This window comes from Rhipicephalus sanguineus, chromosome 3 (assembly GCF_013339695.2).
Source record: "Rhipicephalus sanguineus isolate Rsan-2018 chromosome 3, BIME_Rsan_1.4, whole genome shotgun sequence".
Lineage (NCBI taxonomy): Eukaryota > Metazoa > Arthropoda > Arachnida > Ixodida > Ixodidae > Rhipicephalus > Rhipicephalus sanguineus.
In genome coordinates this window covers 125,951,907-125,972,343 of record NC_051178.1, presented here as the reverse complement: position 1 = coordinate 125,972,343, position 20,437 = coordinate 125,951,907, and the positions used below count along the sequence as shown (strand labels likewise).

At 45.6% G+C, this 20,437-nt stretch overlaps 1 protein-coding gene across 1 annotated transcript in view; it reads right to left on the bottom strand.

The window, feature by feature from the left end:
• The window catches only part of LOC119387102 (protein unc-80 homolog), a gene marked incomplete in the record, with an annotated part of 85,565 nt that overhangs the window by 30,983 nt on the left and 34,145 nt on the right, over positions 1 to 20,437 (bottom strand). Inside the window, 9 exon segments of the mRNA XM_049413377.1 lie at positions 136 to 279; positions 639 to 825; positions 2,911 to 3,045; positions 11,487 to 11,559; positions 14,931 to 15,039; positions 18,607 to 18,745; positions 19,323 to 19,562; positions 20,059 to 20,148; positions 20,296 to 20,415. Of these exon segments, the coding sequence (XP_049269334.1) occupies positions 136 to 279; positions 639 to 825; positions 2,911 to 3,045; positions 11,487 to 11,559; positions 14,931 to 15,039; positions 18,607 to 18,745; positions 19,323 to 19,562; positions 20,059 to 20,148; positions 20,296 to 20,415 (1,237 nt within the window).

Here is a 20,437-nt window from a genome sequence, read left to right as displayed (position 1 = left end):
GCAGATATGACAGTCACACACATTTAAAGGTGGGCAAAAATTTCAATTTTTCACCAACACCAAGCATGCGAAACTTCGATAATGAGTTTTTATAGATACATATCATGTGGTGGATACAGTGACTAAATGACCTACCTGCAACTCCATCAGAGCTGACCTCCGCATCATTCAACAGATTGATAATGTACACTGCAGCTGAACAGAGACACGATGGGAACAAGGCATGTGCCACTTGTATAGGGTGAGCAGATAACCGTTCAGCTGTCTGGTCTTCGTCTCCTATAGTGAGTAATAGATTAAAGAAGAGTGAGAAAAAAGAGCGGAGATACAACTACAAACTATTTGCAAATAAAAAGTAAGATAAAAACAGCACAATTCTGCCTCCATACAAAAACAGTTCATATGCAACATAATTTTTCTAGTGTACCTAGTTTTGTATTTCATTCACTATCAAAAAGGCTTCCAGGCCAAAGTGTTTGCAGATGGACTTAGACACAAAACTGGACACGGATGCAAATACATAATTCAGTGGTCACTGTTAGAGAAAACATGCAGATACACTACCTGTGATAACAGTTGAAAACGTATTCTTAGAGCCATAAAAGCTAACCCAGCATCAATGTAACAGTGCAACTTACCCTCTTCATGCTCCTCAACTGCATGGAACAGGGCTGGTTCGTAGGCTGAAAGTACATTGACAGCAACGGAGGTGATGTGAAAATTTTCCCTCTCATTGCATTTTTTCTCTTCTTCGGCCTGAAGAGCTCGGTGGATGAGCTCCATCTGCTGCTTACGGCGTGTCTGAGTCGCCGTTACAAATGATCGCTGCACAGAATCACAAGACGTGAGAAAATGTGTAACGTGCAGACAAACAAAGAAGCACAAAGTAACAAAAATTCTCATTAACTAGCATTCATAACACATGTCTCAAAGCTCTAACATGACGCAACATGAACAAAAGAAATGATGTAACAACAACAACAACTACACAACAACCTAGATACAGTTCGGGTAACTACAGCCAAGAATAACAAACACAGATACACTTAAATAAAATACACAACTTTATGCCATCCTTGGCAACGAAATCTCTTGTCACTGTATGGCAATTCTCAGGCCACATATGCTTTCAACAAAAACGAAATTCCTGTTTAGATCTTTTCATCACCTTGCCTGAACACTATGCTGAAATCATGCTTGCTGTTTTCCTGAACGTGCTGCTGCTCACACTCTTTCGAAAGTCTCGCAGGATGCCTATGGCAAGCCGTGCCTGCTAGCAACTGGCACGAACTCTTTATGCATGTTTCCTTCAAAAGTACTGCTTGTTTTTTCCTTGAAGAAAAATAATGCACTCTCTTTTCTTCTCAACTCTTCAACTCTTTCCGCTCCATTTTCCTTCTTCTTCCCTTCCTGCTTGTTCCTACAGCATGTTCCGACACCCGGCCAGAATGTGTCACGAGACACCGGTGGAAGCGGAAAGGCTGTGAATTGTGACAGAATCGAGCCCTCTTTTCACAATTTTAATAGCATTTTGTATTCTTAAATTCTGCTTGAAATTCATTAAAACCAGCACGTCACGTCTCCTGGCAACAAGGTTTGGCACCACGCAAGTGAGTCATTCGAATTGCTGTACGTAGTCGGCTGTTTAGGCGCACCACAATTCATGCTTAATATTAGGCTGTATATTATTAGGCATCCCCGCTTTATCCTATGCTTATTACGAAGCAACAGGAGTTGACACAGACAGGTGGCACTGCCTTTGCAGCAACTAGTGGGACATGTCGAGCTGTGGCGCATGTGCACTAAACCACAGCACACAGACATCAACCACTATCACGCTCACCTAGCACTGTTTGCAGCATGTGTTGTGTGTATGATTTACTTGGCGCTGCACATTGAAACATTCTGACAAAAAGTGCTTCACGGCGCTTGCCATGTTACCACTCCACGATTAGACACTCTGACAGGTAAGCTTTCTGTTGCACTAAAGAAAACAAGTACTACAAAAATTGGTTGTCGGTCCCTTTAAATATGACATGACAACCAGCTTTCAGTGTTCAGCACTCTTTTCCACACTGCAGGCATGCAAGGAGATGGCGTTCGACGAAATTCGAGCAAAGTTGAAAGCACACGGTATAGGTTTCGAGTCCTTGTGTTTTAGTGCTCTAGTTTCGCAGTGAAGATATGTACAGCCAACTTTCCAATGGTGCAATTTTTGTTCGCAGAGAAATCTTCATGTAACGATATCTGTCCATGAAAATCAGCAAAAGCTACTGTATTTACTCGAATCTAAGCCGATGTTTTTTTCGAAAAAACAATGTGCAAAAGTGGAGGGGGGGGGTAGGCTTAGATTCGAGTACAATGAATAGGTTTCTTTTTTTTTTCTGGCCTCGCGAATTTTGAGGGTCAGCTTAGAATCAGGGCCGGCCTAGATTTGAGTAAATATGGTACCTTCAGGAACCCATCAGGTTTAGCAAGGATTTGGGCTTTCTTCAACATCCGCTGAGTAAATCCTTTCAATTATAGCTTGCAGTGTATAAAGTGCTCCCTGCACTTCCTGATAAGGTCGGCTGAACCAACGTTGACAAGGTAGTGCGTTGTAAGATATGTTTCAACATGGGTTTCCTAAATGTATGTTGATAGTCGCCAAAATAATCAGTCACATCTCTTCAAGTCCCTTGTTAAATTCAACGAGTTTAGCCTTACACTGTTGTATAGGATGAGCTATGACTCAGTTGAATGCTTACTTTAAGAAAGTTTTAGAAAAAGTTTCCACCTTCTAGGTTGCATTGCTAAGAATAAACTCTGTTAACCTCCAAACAAAAGCTTTCAAACTACTAAACTTTGCCATTAAAGAAATGCGCACTGTCGATTCGAGACCTCATATTGAAATCATGTGCATCTCCTTACAGATTGGTCCTGATTGATGGTAACTTCTTCCACTTTGGTCTTCACTTGAGGCATCCATGGAGGATCGGCCACAGGGGCACAGTCAAGGGCAATACGTGGGCTGGGAAGGGTGAACTCAATGGTCGGAGGTGGCACCTGCAATTACCCAATGAAAATGCATAGTTTAGGCTGCACAGCCCCAAAAATGTCAAAGGCCTGCGAAAACACCGCAAGGAAACGATACAGTGCCTCTTGTTGGAATTAGAGCTTAGGCAAGATTGATAGATGTTTGCAAATGGAAACTTGCCATTCCAAATCAAGGCGAACCAGGTATAAATATGAGTTTACTGTAGAGCTGTGCGAATAGCAAAATTTTGGGTGCGAAGCGAATTCGAATATTGAAGTGTGAGTGCGAATCGAATATTTTTTGAATATTTCTCGAATATTTCTAGAATATTTTTCTAATACTTCGAAGCGAAATTGCAGAAAAAAAAGTTACAGAGGATTCCTAAGCATATTCTTATGAGATAGCAACATAAAAGTGTTTCTTTTCGCTAGGTTGATGAAGCACTGGCGGGGTGGTGTTTTATAGTTGTCTTATCAAGAATGAGGCGATGTAGAGGCCGAATTCTATTTAGGTACATGATTTGGTGCAACCAAAGTGTTGCCGACAATACTTTACATGTGATGGGCAAAGATGCCAGTTCCTCAGCCTCTCCTCCTCTCTCAACTTCTGTGGAAGCCCAACTGATGTGGCGGACAAGGGTGTGCTCCCTTCAAGTCCGGAGTTCCAAATTTGCCTCATAGACGTCGATACACAAGACCATCTGAAATTTTGGATGCTAAAAAGCTTCGGCTTCCGATTTTTCGGACTTCCTGCCCAAATTTCAGGTTCAAAACAGCATTAATTGAGCCCCCACCTCTGCCACATCTTTCATCTCCATGTTGGAAACAGCGTTTTCTTGAGTTAGAACATTTGCGACCGTAGCAGAGCTTGAAAGGCAGCTTTGCCGCAATACCGGGGTCTGACGAGGTGAAGCATATCGAAAATCTAGGGACCACTTCCAATCGGACGTTGGCTGTGTCTTGGCAAAGTTCAACCGTAACGGAGCTTGAAAGGCAGCTTTGCCGCAATACCGGGGTGTGGTGGGTGAAGCATATTGAAAATCTAGGGACCACTTTCAATCGGACGGTGACTGTCTCTTGGCAAAGTTCGACCGTAACGGAGCTTGAAAGGCAGCTTTGCCGCAATACGGTAGTGTAATGAGGTGAAGCATATTAAAAATTTGAAGGGGTCACTTTCAATCGGACGTTGACTGTATTTGTTTTTGGGAAGTTCGAATAGTAAAATTCCAGTGCAAATCGAATCGAATAGCAAACACTATTCGAAAAATATTCGAAATTTCGAATATTCGCACACCCCTAGGTTACTGGTGTTTCAAATAAATAAATTATATACCGTAGGCTCTCAATAATTCAAACTCGAGGGGGCCCAGGATTTTGTTTGATTTATTAGAAGTTCCCATATATCTGATTCGGGAAAACCTACAAACTTGTCTTGTAATGTTTGTTGTTTCATAGGGACGCAGCAATACTGTAGAAAGCTCCGCATGACTGCCAGTAAAGTTTCTAGATGTCAGCAATCATACTGGTACTAATTAGTATATGGAGCATGCACACGTGTCTAATTAAGGGACAGTTAGACATGTGTCAGACCCGTGACAACTGGTAGCCCCTTCCCAATCTTTGTACGCTTTTCCGCATGACACCGGTGTACTGCGGCGAAAGTGACTTCAGAAGCATTCGGTACGCTATAGATCAAGGCCAGACCGTCTAGGTTTTGTTCTTTCTTCCTCAGTCAATATGTGTTTGCTCATTGTGATGAGTGAGTGTGAGACGAGTATGACGGTGCTGTGTACTCGGTGCTGTGCTGTGGTGTCGCGAGTGCTGCAAACGTGGTGGTGTGACACGACAGAGGCACCACACAGCAGACACGTGCGGCGCGTTGAAAAAGGACGACGTCGGCGGGGAATGGCACGTGTAAGCAGACGAGGGAAATCGGCCGAGAACCAATGAGATGGTGGCACGGCAGGCGGAGGAAGACGACGACGGGCTCGAATGCGAGCAGTCGGACTCGGGGAGCCCGGAAGAAGGACACGCTGGTGCCAGGGTCAGTGTCGTCGGCTTACGGAGCCGAACACGAAGGGCCCGACAGCGTCGAAGGGTCTCCGGACGTCCTCGGAAACGGGCATTCGTGGGTACGAGGCGTTCCCGCTGTCCGACCAGCTGGTTCCGGTTCGTATGGAGCAGACGTCGCCGTCCCGGTTGGGGGAGTGGGTTCCTGCTGCCGGTTGCCTGCCACGGGACGAGCGCGAGTGTCTGCCACCAACCTTCATGCCGCGTACGTGGACCGGGAGGTCATCGGCATCCTGTGCCTGAGGGTGTTGCCTGCTCCGACATCTGCGACGACTCGACTCCTCGTCCGTTCTACGAGGGCCCTCGCCGCCAACGCAAGCACCTACCAACGAGACCGCCGCTCCATCCTTTCTTTGAACGGTCCGCGGAACCGTCTTTGATTAGTGCACCGGTCGCTATAGCGTTAACGTAGGCTGGGCTTGACTCTATTGGTTTCAGTTACCTGTATTTTTTTTTTCTTCTCTTTTCTTTTGTGTGATAAAGTTCTTTTTTTTTTTTCGTGTGCATTTAAAATGGCTCCTTCCTTTCCCGGTCAGAGGCCTTGCCTCAACTGCAAGAAATCGCAACCCACTAAACCTGCATAACAAATTGGCGTCCGCTACGACAGGACGGGACAGGACGAAGCCATTTTTTCTATTTGTACGACCAGAGAGTCACCGCGATGAGTTTGGCGGAATTCATAGCGTTGGGCGTGCGCATGGGGTTAGAGGGCGCGGAGTTAAAAGAGTGGTCTGAAAAGCAAGAAGCTCGAGCGCGCGCAGAGAAGGCCGCAGAACTGGAAGAAGAAAGGAGAGCGCGAATCGATGAACTAGAAATTGAAGAACTGAAGCAGAGAACATTTCTACTCAAGAAAAAGCTTGCAGGTGTCTCAAAGACGCGGCTAAATACAGAGAGCCATGGTATGCCGTCGGATAGCCTCCATGAGGAGGAGGAGTTTGAGGTCTGCGCTCGAAACGGTAGTTGCAAGGGTGGGTTAGACTCTTTGAATAAGAGTGACCTGGAATCTCACCACAACCTTTCGCTAGAGCCAGGTGTCCGGCTTAAGGATGGAATAGAGACTGGCAGCGATGGAACTAGGAAAAGCCTAGCTGAGCTTGACGAAGCAGATCACAGCTTCGGGAGCAAGGAACAGAAGAGTTCCATTAAAGGTGAGCTGTGCTTTACAACCTCTATGAGGAAAAGCACATGCATTGGAGAGGCAAGGGTACCTCAGAATAATTCCATTGAAAGAACGCTAAGTGTTCTTGAGTATCAAGACGGCGAATGCCGTGGAGCCAACTCTGAGTTTGACGCAGGTTCGCCAAGGGTGTTGCACGCTGCGGCATCAGATGATTCGGGCATGGTGGAGGACCATGCAAATGGCTTGCCGTTGAATGCAGGCAGCTTCACTTCACCGCTTAGTGCAAATGAGGCATATCAGAGAGAATTGGAAGAGAGAGTGGAAGCACTTGTCCAAGCACACGAAGTAGTGTCGCAGGTAGGGTCATCTGGACAGGATCATAAGGCTTTGCGGGATGACCTAAGCCGCAAGGTCGATAGTGTTGAGGAACCCCCAGGTAAATCGGCAGATGGAAGCACGATGCCACTTCGTTACTCTTTGAGCAACGAGAAAGCTGACACATCTGCGCAGTTGCACAGGGAAGAACACAGGCGCTCTGAGACGCAGGATGAGTTTTCTGCTTGTGGGCCTAAGTCAGGCGTTACAGTTTCTGAAGGGGCCTTTCGGAAGCTTCTATGTCAGTGCACTTGGGGAAAACGCGTTCGGTTCGAATTCAGTGTTTGCTGCTTTGGGTCTCTTGATTCAGCTGGGCGTACGCGTCTAAGTATTCGGAACAGCAGACAGACATCTGGTCGGAAACGCTTCCAAGCGTCGCTGGTGGTTTGCTCCGAGTGCAACATATGTGCCGTGCGTCTCGTGTGGGACGCTATCACTTAAGCGTCGAGGTCATTGACCGGTGGCTTTTCTGGGTTAGGATTCTGGGCAACGGACTGATATATCTGTATATATTTGGATTTTCGTGGTCTCGCCTGTGAACTTTTCATTTAAATATTTCGTGCAGTACTTTACCTATGTAGTGAACTGGGGTGAACTACACGGAGTTTTTTTTCCTTAAGTGTATATTCTGCCGTTAAGTGTGCTCATTTGAACTGCATAGTGGTCTCCATTCCAAACATGTACATAGCAAGTGACCATGTGTGCATGGCAAGACACTTTGCTCTGTTAGCCGTCACTCATCGAGCGCCAAGTTTTTTTTTTTAAAAAAAACTTATAGAGGGGGGGACTCTTGTGATGAGTGAGTGTGAGACGAGTATGACGGTGCTGTGTACTCTGTGCTGTGCTGTGGTGTCGCGAGTGCTGCAAACGTGGTGGTGTGACACGACAGAGGCACCACACAGCAGACACGTGCGGCGCGTTGAAAAGGACGACATCGGCGGGGAATGGCACGTGTAAGCAGACGAGGGAAATCGGCCGAGAACCAATGAGATGGTGGCACGGCAGACGGAGGAAGACGACGACGGGCTCGAATGCGAGCAGTCGGACTCGGGGAGCCCGGAAGAAGGACACGCTGGTGCCAGGGTCAGTGTCGTCGGCTTACGGAGCCGAACACGAAGGGCCCGACAGCGTCGAAGGGTCTCCGGACGTCCTCGGAAACGGGCATTCGTGGGTACGAGGCGTTCCCGCTGTCCGACCAGCTGGTTCCGGTTCGTATGGAGCAGACGTCGCCGTCCCGGTTGGGGGAGTGGGTTCCTGCTGCCGGTTGCCTGCCACGGGACGAGCGCGAGTGTCTGCCACCAACCTTCATGCCGCGTACGTGGACCGGGAGGTCATCGGCATCCTGTGCCTGAGGGTGTTGCCTGCTCCGACATCTGCGACGACTCGACTCCTCGTCCGTTCTACGAGGGCCCTCGCCGCCAACGCAAGCACCTACCAACGAGACCGCCGCTCACGTCCACTCAAGCGTCGCTATAACCGGTGACTGTCATCCTTTCTTTGAACGGTCCGCGGAACCGTCTTTGATTAGTGCACCGGTCGCTATAGCGTTAACGTAGGCTGGGCTTGACTCTATTGGTTTCAGTTACCTGTATTTTTTTTTTCTTCTCTTTTCTTTTGTGTGATAAAGTTCTTTTTTTTTTTTCGTGTGCATTTAAAATGGCTCCTTCCTTTCCCGGTCAGAGGCCTTGCCTCAACTGCAAGAAATCGCAACCCACTAAACCTGCATAACAAATTGGCGTCCGCTACGACAGGACGGGACAGGACGAAGCCATTTTTTCTATTTGTACGACCAGAGAGTCACCGCGATGAGTTTGGCGGAATTCATAGCGTTGGGCGTGCGCATGGGGTTAGAGGGCGCGGAGTTAAAAGAGTGGTCTGAAAAGCAAGAAGCTCGAGCGCGCGCAGAGAAGGCCGCAGAACTGGAAGAAGAAAGGAGAGCGCGAATCGATGAACTAGAAATTGAAGAACTGAAGCAGAGAACATTTCTACTCAAGAAAAAGCTTGCAGGTGTCTCAAAGACGCGGCTAAATACAGAGAGCCATGGTATGCCGTCGGATAGCCTCCATGAGGAGGAGGAGTTTGAGGTCTGCGCTCGAAACGGTAGTTGCAAGGGTGGGTTAGACTCTTTGAATAAGAGTGACCTGGAATCTCACCACAACCTTTCGCTAGAGCCAGGTGTCCGGCTTAAGGATGGAATAGAGACTGGCAGCGATGGAACTAGGAAAAGCCTAGCTGAGCTTGACGAAGCAGATCACAGCTTCGGGAGCAAGGAACAGAAGAGTTCCATTAAAGGTGAGCTGTGCTTTACAACCTCTATGAGGAAAAGCACATGCATTGGAGAGGCAAGGGTACCTCAGAATAATTCCATTGAAAGAACGCTAAGTGTTCTTGAGTATCAAGACGGCGAATGCCGTGGAGCCAACTCTGAGTTTGACGCAGGTTCGCCAAGGGTGTTGCACGCTGCGGCATCAGATGATTCGGGCATGGTGGAGGACCATGCAAATGGCTTGCCGTTGAATGCAGGCAGCTTCACTTCACCGCTTAGTGCAAATGAGGCATATCAGAGAGAATTGGAAGAGAGAGTGGAAGCACTTGTCCAAGCACACGAAGTAGTGTCGCAGGTAGGGTCATCTGGACAGGATCATAAGGCTTTGCGGGATGACCTAAGCCGCAAGGTCGATAGTGTTGAGGAACCCCCAGGTAAATCGGCAGATGGAAGCACGATGCCACTTCGTTACTCTTTGAGCAACGAGAAAGCTGACACATCTGCGCAGTTGCACAGGGAAGAACACAGGCGCTCTGAGACGCAGGATGAGTTTTCTGCTTGTGGGCCTAAGTCAGGCGTTACAGTTTCTGAAGGGGCCTTTCGGAAGCTTCTATGTCAGTGCACTTGGGGAAAACGCGTTCGGTTCGAATTCAGTGTTTGCTGCTTTGGGTCTCTTGATTCAGCTGGGCGTACGCGTCTAAGTATTCGGAACAGCAGACAGACATCTGGTCGGAAACGCTTCCAAGCGTCGCTGGTGGTTTGCTCCGAGTGCAACATATGTGCCGTGCGTCTCGTGTGGGACGCTATCACTTAAGCGTCGAGGTCATTGACCGGTGGCTTTTCTGGGTTAGGATTCTGGGCAACGGACTGATATATCTGTATATATTTGGATTTTCGTGGTCTCGCCCTGTGAACTTTTCATTTAAATATTCGTGCAGTACTTTACCTATGTAGTGAACTGGGGTGAACTACACGGAGTTTTTTTTCCTTAAGTGTATATTCTGCCGTTAAGTGTGCTCATTTGAACTGCATAGTGGTCTCCATTCCAAACATGTACATAGCAAGTGACCATGTGTGCATGGCAAGACACTTTGCTCTGTTAGCCGTCACTCATCGAGCGCCAAGTTTTTTTTTTTAAAAAAACTTATAGAGGGGGGGACTCTTGTGATGAGGAGTGTGAGACGAGTATGACGGTGCTGTGTACTCTGTGCTGTGCTGTGGTGTCGCGAGTGCTGCAAACGTGGTGGTGTGACACGACAGAGGCACCACACAGCAGACACGTGCGGCGCGTTGAAAGGACGGACATCGGCGGGGAATGGCACGTGTAAGCAGACGAGGGAAATCGGCCGAGAACCAATGAGATGGTGGCACGGCAGACGGAGGAAGACGACGACGGGCTCGAATGCGAGCAGTCGGACTCGGGGAGCCCGGAAGAAGGACACGCTGGTGCCAGGGTCAGTGTCGTCGGCTTACGGAGCCGAACACGAAGGGCCCGACAGCGTCGAAGGGTCTCCGGACGTCCTCGGGAAACGGGCATTCGTGGGTACGAGCGTTCCCGCGTCCGACCAGCTGGTTCCGGTTCGTATGGAGCAGACGTCGCCGTCCCGGTTGGGGGAGTGGGTTCCTGCTGCCGGTTGCCTGCCACGGGACGAGCGCGAGTGTCTGCCACCAACCTTCATGCCCGCGTACGTGGACCGGCGAGGTCATCGGCATCCTGTGCCTGAGGGTGTTGCCTGCTCCGACATCTGCGACGACTCGACTCCTCGTCCGTTCTACGATGGCCCTCGCCGCCAACGCAAGCACCTACCAACGAGACCGCCGCTCACGTCCACTCAAGCGTCGCTATAACCGGTGACTGTCATCCTTTCTTTGAACGGTCCGCGGAACCGTCTTTGATTAGTGCACCGGTCGCTATAGCGTTAACGTAGGCTGGGCTTGACTCTATTGGTTTCAGTTACCTGTATTTTTTTTTTCTTCTCTTTTCTTTTGTGTGATAAAGTTCTTTTTTTTCGTGTGCATTTAAAATGGCTCCTTCCTTTCCCGGTCAGAGGCCTTGCCTCAACTGCAAGAAATCGCAACCCACTAAACCTGCATAACACTCATGCACGTGGTTTGGTTGATTTGGCTGCTTCATAGGTTGGCAATTGGCTTGATTTGCGACTGAACGCAAATGTTCAGCTAAGCAACAGGGGCAGCAGATACGCACCGGCACAAACAAGAAAAAAGTATGAATTAACCGAATTTATGCAATGGAGCAGCTTGAATTAAATGGCTTTAAAATACATTGAAAATATAGCAGGCCAACCAGAAAATTAAAATATTTTTGAATTAACAGAAAGTTTGAATTATCAAGGGTCTACTGTATCACATTTATTGGCCTGTGCTTTGCAACAAACCCTTCTTCCACAGAGCCATTGATATTCCTTGAAACAGGGCTTAGTGCGCAGAATACACACAACGATGACAATGGGAACATGTGGATAGTGCAAAATAAAAGCTGTACAGAGTTACAACACCGTAATGTACAGCTGCACTTAATTTACACCACCACCACACACCATGATGAAAGTATGCATTCAAACCCTAACCACAGATAAATGCATAAGTGCTTGTGTTGATTCACAAATATTTATTGATTACCTTGAAAACTAAATGTGCAGCCTCTTCCATCCTCAGCCAACATTGATAGCGAAATTTCCAAAGTGCCTGGAACCTGAAAGCACGGTGGAGAAGTTCTCAAAAAACGCAGTTAACATGTTTACATTATATAATATTGCCTGTGAACAAATAAAATAAGGAACAGTGAGGTTTTGAGTGTGAGAGTTTATGAATAAGGTTATTATATTTTACCACTTCGGTTGCTCGTGTTAATGTAAGCCATTCATCTACAACAGCTAAAACATCAATCAGCAATAAACTGCTCGTTCAATCACAAAGAAGCACACATTTTTGTGAATTTCTCTTATATTTAACATGATATTACAGCTTTGTACAATATAAATAAATCTCTATCACACAGAGATGCAAGAATGCACAGGCCACTATTAAAGGCCATTTCCAACAAGAAGATCTGGACGCTTTCACAGAGAGCAGCTATATGTGCACAAATTGCACGCTATATATAACATTAGTTTTATGTAATAAGAATGTTAAAGTAATTTGCCCAAGTGCTTCATTTCTTGCTGAGCATTCTCATGAAAAATGCTGTTTTTGTTTTAAACACATGTTTCATATTTTACTATTTTACTACACATCTCGATTGACAGTCTACACAGAAATGCCTTTGTTACATGGATCAAGCAGATGAACATTTTCAAATGTCTCCTGCGTTGTTTATATGTACGTACGTAGCAGAACCAGAACAATTTTCTTTTTTTTAATTTAAAAACACAGATCCACTGGCTAATGCTTTGAGCAGATTACCGTTTACCAACATTCTCACTGAATGATGCTGATAACTCAGTGCACTGCCCTAAGCACTGAACGGACAAAGCTTTCCAATATTTCTGCCATAATAAAAACATCTTCACAGTCAATGCACTATGTGTGCATTTAAATCAATGCCAATCTGTTATACTAGGACTGCAGTAGATCAAGCATTCACGATCTTATAATGTATGCAATGAACTTTAAAGGGGCCCTCCAACACTATTCAACCCCCCATTTTTTACTTGCGGGTTGCGTAGACTGATGGCTGGGGATAACTTTAGCATAGGTCTAAGCACCAATATCAAATGATTTAGTATTTTAATCACGCTCGTTGAAGTCGCTACATCGCTGCTGACCGATCAGCGCGTAGTGGCGCTTGACAGAACTATTGCGGGCGGAAATGACGACGATGAGCGCCAGCCTATGATTGGATAAATGTAAACGTTAGAAGTATCGTGGCGTAGCACCGAAGTTGAGATTACTATTGGTTTCGTTTTCTTTTCTGTGCTTTTTCAATGAACTCCAATAGCCGCCGTCGCAACAAAAAATATCAACTACAACCACAAAGTACGACAGAGGCGCTGGCTGCCATTTCGCCTCTGGTTTCTTTTTGTCTGCGCTGGTCGGATGTCCATATGAAACGCTTGTCCCTCTTCCTTCTTTTTGCGTCTGTACGTTTGCGAGCTGCCTCTTTCCGCATGTGCGGTAGGCTCATGATTGTTGTTGAAACGGTGCAAGTTCTCCTCTTCGTTGAATTGTTGTCGCTGCACAGTCGGGCTGCTCACCGAACAACCCGCTTAGGGGCGACCGTGTTCAACCCCCCATGCCGCTCCACAAATTCCCTTCTCAGAATGAGAGGATGGAATGACATGGCATGTCGTTGTAAGGAACAGTAGACAAAGCCTTGCCAGCCACGCTTCGAAGCAGTAGCGCCCGCTCAAGTTTTGACCACATTTGTTACTATGGCAACCAAGATGGCAACGACGTCAACAATACGTCGGAAAGGAGAAGCAACAATGGTGTGCGAGCTTCCCCTGCGTAAGAGCTTTCAGCCCATTTCATTGGAGCGCCATCCGACGTCACAGCAGAGAGTGAAATGTGGTCACGTGACCCCGCGAAAATAGAGTTGAGGGTAGCCATTTTTTTTCTTGTATTTTGAATTTTCTAAATTGAATAACTTCGTACTGCGTGCCGCTATCGCTGCCGTTCTTGCTGCACTAGTTCGTCCGTACTTCAGTCTACGCAATCCACGAGTAAAGAATGGGGGGTTGGAGAGTGTTAGAGGGCCCCTTTAAGCATGCTTTTTATTTTCAGAACCATGGCAATGAATACCACAGCAATGCATCAAATATGCAAAGACATCAAACATCAGCCACAACAGCAGGTCCCAACAATCAAGTGTGAACAGCTTCTTAGTAGCCTGCAACACAGTACCATACAATTCGCATCTCCATCAACATAAAACTAGAGCTGTGCGAATAGCAAAATTTTTGGTGCGAAGCGAATTCGGAATATTAAGTTGTGAGTGCGAATCGATAATGTTTTTGAATATTTTCTCGAATATTTTCTAGAATATTTTTCTAATACTTCGAAGCGAAATTGCACGAAACAAAAGTTAGAGAGGATTACTACGCATATCTTATGAGATTAGCAAACATTTAATACCAATTTCGCAATACAATTCGCATGAGATAGCAACATGAACAGTGTTTGTTTTCGGCTAGGTTGATGAAGCACTGGCAGGGTCAGGTGTTTCATAGCTTGTCTTATCACGAATAGGGCAATGTGGAGGCTCCGAATTGTATTTATGTACATGATTTGGTGCAACCAAAGTGTTGCCGACAACACTTTACATGTGATAGGCAAAGAAGCCATTTCCTCAGCCTCTCCTCCTCTTTCAAATTCGTGGAAGGCCCAAATGATGTGGCAGACAAAGGTGTGCTCCCTTCAGGTCCGGAGTCCAAATTGCCTCGTAGACGTTCGATATACAAGACCATCCTGAAATTTTCGATGCTAAAAGCTCTGGCTTCTGATTTTTTTTTCGGACATTCCTGCCCAAATTTCAGGTCCAAAACAGCATTAATGTAGCCCCCCATCTCTGCCACATCTTTCCTCTCTATGTTGGAACCAAGCGTCTTTTTTGAGTTAATACATTTGCGACCGTAGCGGAGCTTGAAAGGCCGCTTTGCCGCAATACGAGTGCAATAAGGTGAAGCATATTAAAAATGTAGGGACCACTTCTAATCGGACGTTGACTATGTCTTGGCTAAGTTCGACCGTAACGGAGCTTGAAAGGCAGCTTTGCCGCAATAACGGGGTGTGATGAGGTGAAGAATATTGAAAATCCAAGGACCACTTCCAATTGGCCGTTGACTGTCCCTTGGCAAAATTCGACCGTAACGGAGCTTGAAAGGCAGCTTTGCCGCAATACGAGGGTGTAATGAGGTGAAGCATATTAAAAATCTGAAGGGGTCACTTTCAATCGGACGTTGACTGTATTTGTTTTTGGGAAGTTCGAATAGTTCGAATAGTAAAATTCCAGTGCGAATCGAATCGAATAGCAAACACTATTCGAAAAATATTCGAAATTTCGAATATTTGCACACCCCTACATTATAAAACCTTAGCAGCATTTCTTCTGTGAGATATTTTTACCTCAGAAGGGCATTGATCTTCTGGGTCGTGTCCTCACTCTTAAGTTCTCGACCTAGGAGCTCTGATGCATGTTCAGGAGCCTTCACAGCAGCAAGGATAAATACAACGGCTGCAAAGAACAAAAGAACAGTTTAAAGTTAGACCAAGCCATTTTTATATTAATGATTATAGTTACCAACAGCAACAAACGGGCCTGTGTCCTCCGATTAGCTGTTGCCATTAGGGTCACCCTTTTTGATTGACACTGATTGGTTTGACTATGCAAGCAGGCAGTGGCGTACCAACTTGTTTACGAGTGGGGGGGGCCCTCAAAGCACGCACGCACGTGCATGCGCGCGCACACACACACACACAGATATATATATATAGTGCAGACGGCAGCAACATGATAAAAAAGGACAATAATATTACATGCCATGCCCCAGAACAAGCATACACATCCGTATCATACACATAAGTAGTATTTTTTAGGGAACTTCTTATTGGGCGAGTTGGTCTACGTTCATTTTTGCTTTTAAGGCACGAAGGAGCACAATCAGAAGAAAGGACACGGGAGGCGCTCTGTCCCATGTCTTTTCTCGTGATTGTGTTCCTTCACGCCTTAAAAGCAAATATAAGCAGTATGTGCAGCCACAACTGTTCATACATTAGCTATTCTGAATTTTCAAAAAGTGATAAATACATGGAGAGCATCGCAGGAAAAGACTAGCATGGGAGATGAGGCAACAAGTGCACGTGACCGTGTTGCGTCCTCGCTCCTCCTTGACGTGTGATGTGCCGCTTTCCTAGAATTTATCCATGCACCAACTAGCCCAGCAACGCATTTTAACGAAGTGACTGTGAGAATGATTACTTATGAACATATGTTACTTGTGTTGCTCCCAGTAGTACATTTCGTAGATCATTTGGTGACATTTCTTTTGTATCAATAAGTTGTTGCCGTTAATTGCGTTTCGTAACAGAGGTAGTAAAAATTGCAGCATAGGTTTTCCCCAATTAGTATTGACATACTTTACTTGCCAGCCTAGAGGTTTGCCTGTACATTTTGTTTTGTTTGCTTTTAGTCCAGCTAGTGATTCTGCAGTGTTATAATTGCTGTTAATATATTCAGTAATATTATCAACTGGCCCAACTTTGTATTTTCTGGAACACTGTCAGTGTATATAGGATTAACCTTAATAGTGCAGCGTTTATTATAAAAAGGCCACGAAAAAGGTATATACTCCGCATTTCATATTTAATAAACTACGCGGTTTTGAAACGGCGCCAATGGGTAATATTTTTGAAACAGCGCCACTTGGTTATTGCTCGAACGAGCAATGCGAAATATTTCTTTTATAAAAAACATGCCTCGTACAGAAGCGTGCCAACTGATGTAGGGTACACAAAAGAATTTTTTGCGTATAATACCAATTGTTTTACATAGTTTACTCATCATACTCGTGACGTGTTTATCACATATCATGTGTTTGTGAAGGTAGATTTATACCAATTTGGGTCTGTTAACCCTTGTTACTCGCTCTGAACCTTAATTTTTCAGAAAAGATTAGGTGGCGCCATCTGCATAGATTACAAATTTGGCTTTGCTATCAATGTTTGGGATATAGTAAATAGAGAGTATAAACAGAAAAGGCCACAAAGCGCTTCCCTGTGAGGTACTGCATCTGAGAATTCATCTGCAAATATTACAATCTGAGTTCCACGTTGTAGATACGATGAGGTTAAAAAACTTGCTATGCCTTCAGTACCATAAAATTCCAACATTCTTAACAAAACGTTGTGGTTGACGAAGTGAACGGCTTTGGAGAAGTCTAAAAATAGGCCGTGTGCCACTTTGTGACATTGAGTTTTGTAATGTAACCTCATGAGCAAGATGAGCAAGCTTCGGCGGTATGATTTTATGGAAAAAGTATTGAGTGGGAAGTATAAGGTTATAAATTTCAACGAATGGTACCTTCGGCATCACACTTTCACCTTTATTTCTGAGAGCGGGGGCAAGGAGGGCAAGTGTGCCCTTACAACTCTTCCTCTCAGTAAACATGGCTATGCAAGTGGCAGAGCCTCACACTTGTAATGACTAGATCTGCACTGGCATAACAACAAAGTTGTCCGTTTTTTTTTTCCTGTCTCGTATAAGCCAATTGCTGTTTATGATCGGTCCAAGTCTTCTGCGTCATGCCTACAGCGCCTGTTCGTGACACAATGCAATGAAAGGAGCTAAAACGTCTCATTTTGCAATGACTCCTCACGTACTGCTAGCTAGAAGATCAAGGTACTAAATTGTTTCTGATACTGCCTTTCCTCGCCATTACTTCTTCGCTCTTGGTTACTAACGGTTGGTTGGTGCTAAAGTAGCTTGCCTGTCATGCAACGTCACCAAACCGCAAAACTTACGACGTCAGAATTACGAGTACACACTAAACCGCGCATTAGTGTTACTATGTCGAGCAAAACTCAATTTGTTTCGTCTTGTTTCGAACGAAAGAGAAGATGGCATCGCGACGATGGTTTAGAAGAGGCTAGTCATAGCAGGCGGCGAGAATGGATTTATTTCGCATAATAAATAATTTCAGGGCTTGTATAACGTCATTGAACCGTTCGTGCGTGTATACACATCGCTCTGTAAACTCTTCTTTGTTGAGGATGCATTTTTTTATAGCCGTAATCCAAGCTACTAAGGTTGTTGCAAGCTACAGTATGGTCAGCCAGGAGAATAAGATTAATTCAGAAACAGAGGCGGAATTCTTCATCCACCGCCGTTCCGCGTCAGCTCTGCCCAAGTAACACTCAGCGCATCTGCGCGCTCATCGAATCACTTTAGCCAAGGGGATAGGGCAGGCAATGCTGTACGCTTTCGAAGAAAAAGCAGAGGCATTTCCCTTGAACTGCAGTAACATTAATTGACTAAAATCTTCATAAATGCTGCTGGTTCCCGCCCTAGCTTGCGTCGGCGGTGATGCAAATTTGATTTCAGGTAGAACGGAATAAACACACGACGGAAAAGTGGGGGGGCTCAGCCCCCCCCCCCCCCCCCCCCCCCCCCCGACTTTTGGAAGTGGGGGGGCCAGCGCCCCCCTTGCCTCCCCGGTAGATACGCCTATGCAAGCAGGAGCAGCACATCAGTAAGTATAAGTTTTACATTGTGACATAGCGATGTATTTTATATTGTGCAAATTCACCTTATGAAAGCAATATAGAAACGCAGAAATATAGTAATGTTGAAGTAATGAGTCATAATAATCTATATTAACAACTGATAATTTATATCAATAAATGGTAAGAACAAGGAAGACAAATTGATTTCTATTAGTACAGACTGAATTTTGACTGGTGGCTGCAATGATATTGCCCATCACAACATCCTGCTGCATCATTGGAAATAGTGGGCACAATGCATGTGGTGCGACAGTGTTAGGAAACCAAGATAACCATAAAACAATATACGAGCAAACACGCCACGCGCACACATACGCACAATCTGTGTAAAGTGAATACACATATCTCTCTGCAAGGATGACTGGCAGAAAGAACAGAGTGTACCTTTAATTAAACAGTTCACCAGTATGATTTCATGCAATGCTAGTGGCAATATCAGGATCTGAGAAGTACTGTGATAAAAGTGAGCAAGGTTAAGAACAATGAGAGAGAGGGGGAACGAAACATGTGAGAGCAGTACCTGCCACAGCACTCAGTTGTTGGTCATTCTCTAGCAGCAGCTCCCAAGCTATGGGCAGTGCTTCAATGAAAGTCTCTTCGGTCGCTACAACGGTGCCCTTTATAAGCATTGACAAAGGACTGTGAAACAGGCTCATCACCTGAAATACAAACATACAAGAGTGATGTGCAAAAGGCCGCTTAACGCTTTGAGAGAAATTTAACACAATTCTGTACATGACTTGTTCTTGCTAGTTGCGTTGGCTAGTGGCTAAGAAAGAGCAAGGTACATTAAGATTTGGATGAACTGAACTTCCGGCGTATTAAGTTTGCATTCATTTAACCTCATTTTAGGGTGTACTGTTGCATATGGCCACTTTTCTGTTGGCACTACGATGTTCAGCGACTTGTTTGAAGTGCCGCTTTCCGTGAGCCATGTCAAAAGCTCTGCTCTTTGCTCGAATGCACATTAACGAAACAGATTTTCACTATATTTCTAGCCTGCAATTCCATTCTATTTATGCAAAAAACAGAACATGAATGAATTCAGGATAAAACAGACATTTAATTACGATTTCATTAACATTAATTAATATAAAGACATAAATCAACATATTATGATATTATTTTTGTTGCAATAGGACATCGAGTGCCTCGAAATAATGTGTAAATTTGGCCTCTGAAAGGGTTAAAAAGTATTGCAGAGGAAGGCTGCTACCACAGCCACACGATTGGTACCTGTGTCTTGAGGTACTTGAGCATGGGATGCTCCTCCTTTGACGAAGTGGTGCCCTTGCCTTTGCCAGATTGGGGTAGAGGCGGCTTTGTCTCGGGCGGCAGGCCACCTTCGACATCGTGCACCAGGCAGGTGGCGCTGCTGTGCAGCGAGCGTGCACCGTCCAGTGCCTTCTCCAGTTTCTCCAGATTGTGCGCCAGGCTCGCCTTGCGTTTCAACGGAGAGCTCGGCCCTGTGATAATCTGCACGCACAAGCTGTGGATTAAAACTTGGCTCTACGGGGCCCTCCGCAATAGCACCACCGATGAATAAGTTATAGATATTTGTTTGAACAGGAAACCAGAAACTTGCATACCATAGAACACAAACCAACTCTGTTGCCCTTTTTACAGCAAAAGCTGTTATGAGATCACAACAACAGCCGCTTTTGGTGGCGTGGCTGTCTGCTGCCACCGCCGCCGGTGTCTGTAACCACTATTGCACGCGATGAGAAAAAATATCCAGGATCGAATGGGATTTGAACCCAGGCCCTCCACGTGGCAATTGAAGTCTACCACAGAGCCGCGCCAGTGCTTGAAACTCCTTCCCAAAAAGATCCTATATATGTGTCATGTTCGGTAAAGAATCACATTAATAGAATATAGCGAGGTAGAAGGAGTATTATGCTAAGCTGTGTAACGAATGAGTAATGTAAAATTGTGAGCATTACATAGAAATGCATACGAATGTGACTTTCACCTTCTTGAACTTTTTGTCCTTTTTTCCACCTTCTTTATCTTCCTGTTGCTTGCCCATATCTTGGATAAGTCCAAAGTCATCTCCGTAAACCTGCAAAGGATAAACCGTTAAAGAAAAGCACTGGCAGCGCGCAAGTGTGTCGTAAGGACAGAAAGTTATCATTGAGCAAATATTTTGACAAGGAACGTTGACGTGAATGCCGTTGTTAACTGCAGCCACAGTTCTGGTGCAAGCTACCTTTCGGACACTCTTTGCAAGCCGATTGCAGGCCCTCATCTGCCTCCTGTAGCAGGTGTGGTGGCAAAACTGCTGGTGTGTGCAGGTAAAGTGCAAGGTGCCGCAGAGTTGGACGATGACCTGAAAACAGCAATTTCATTTA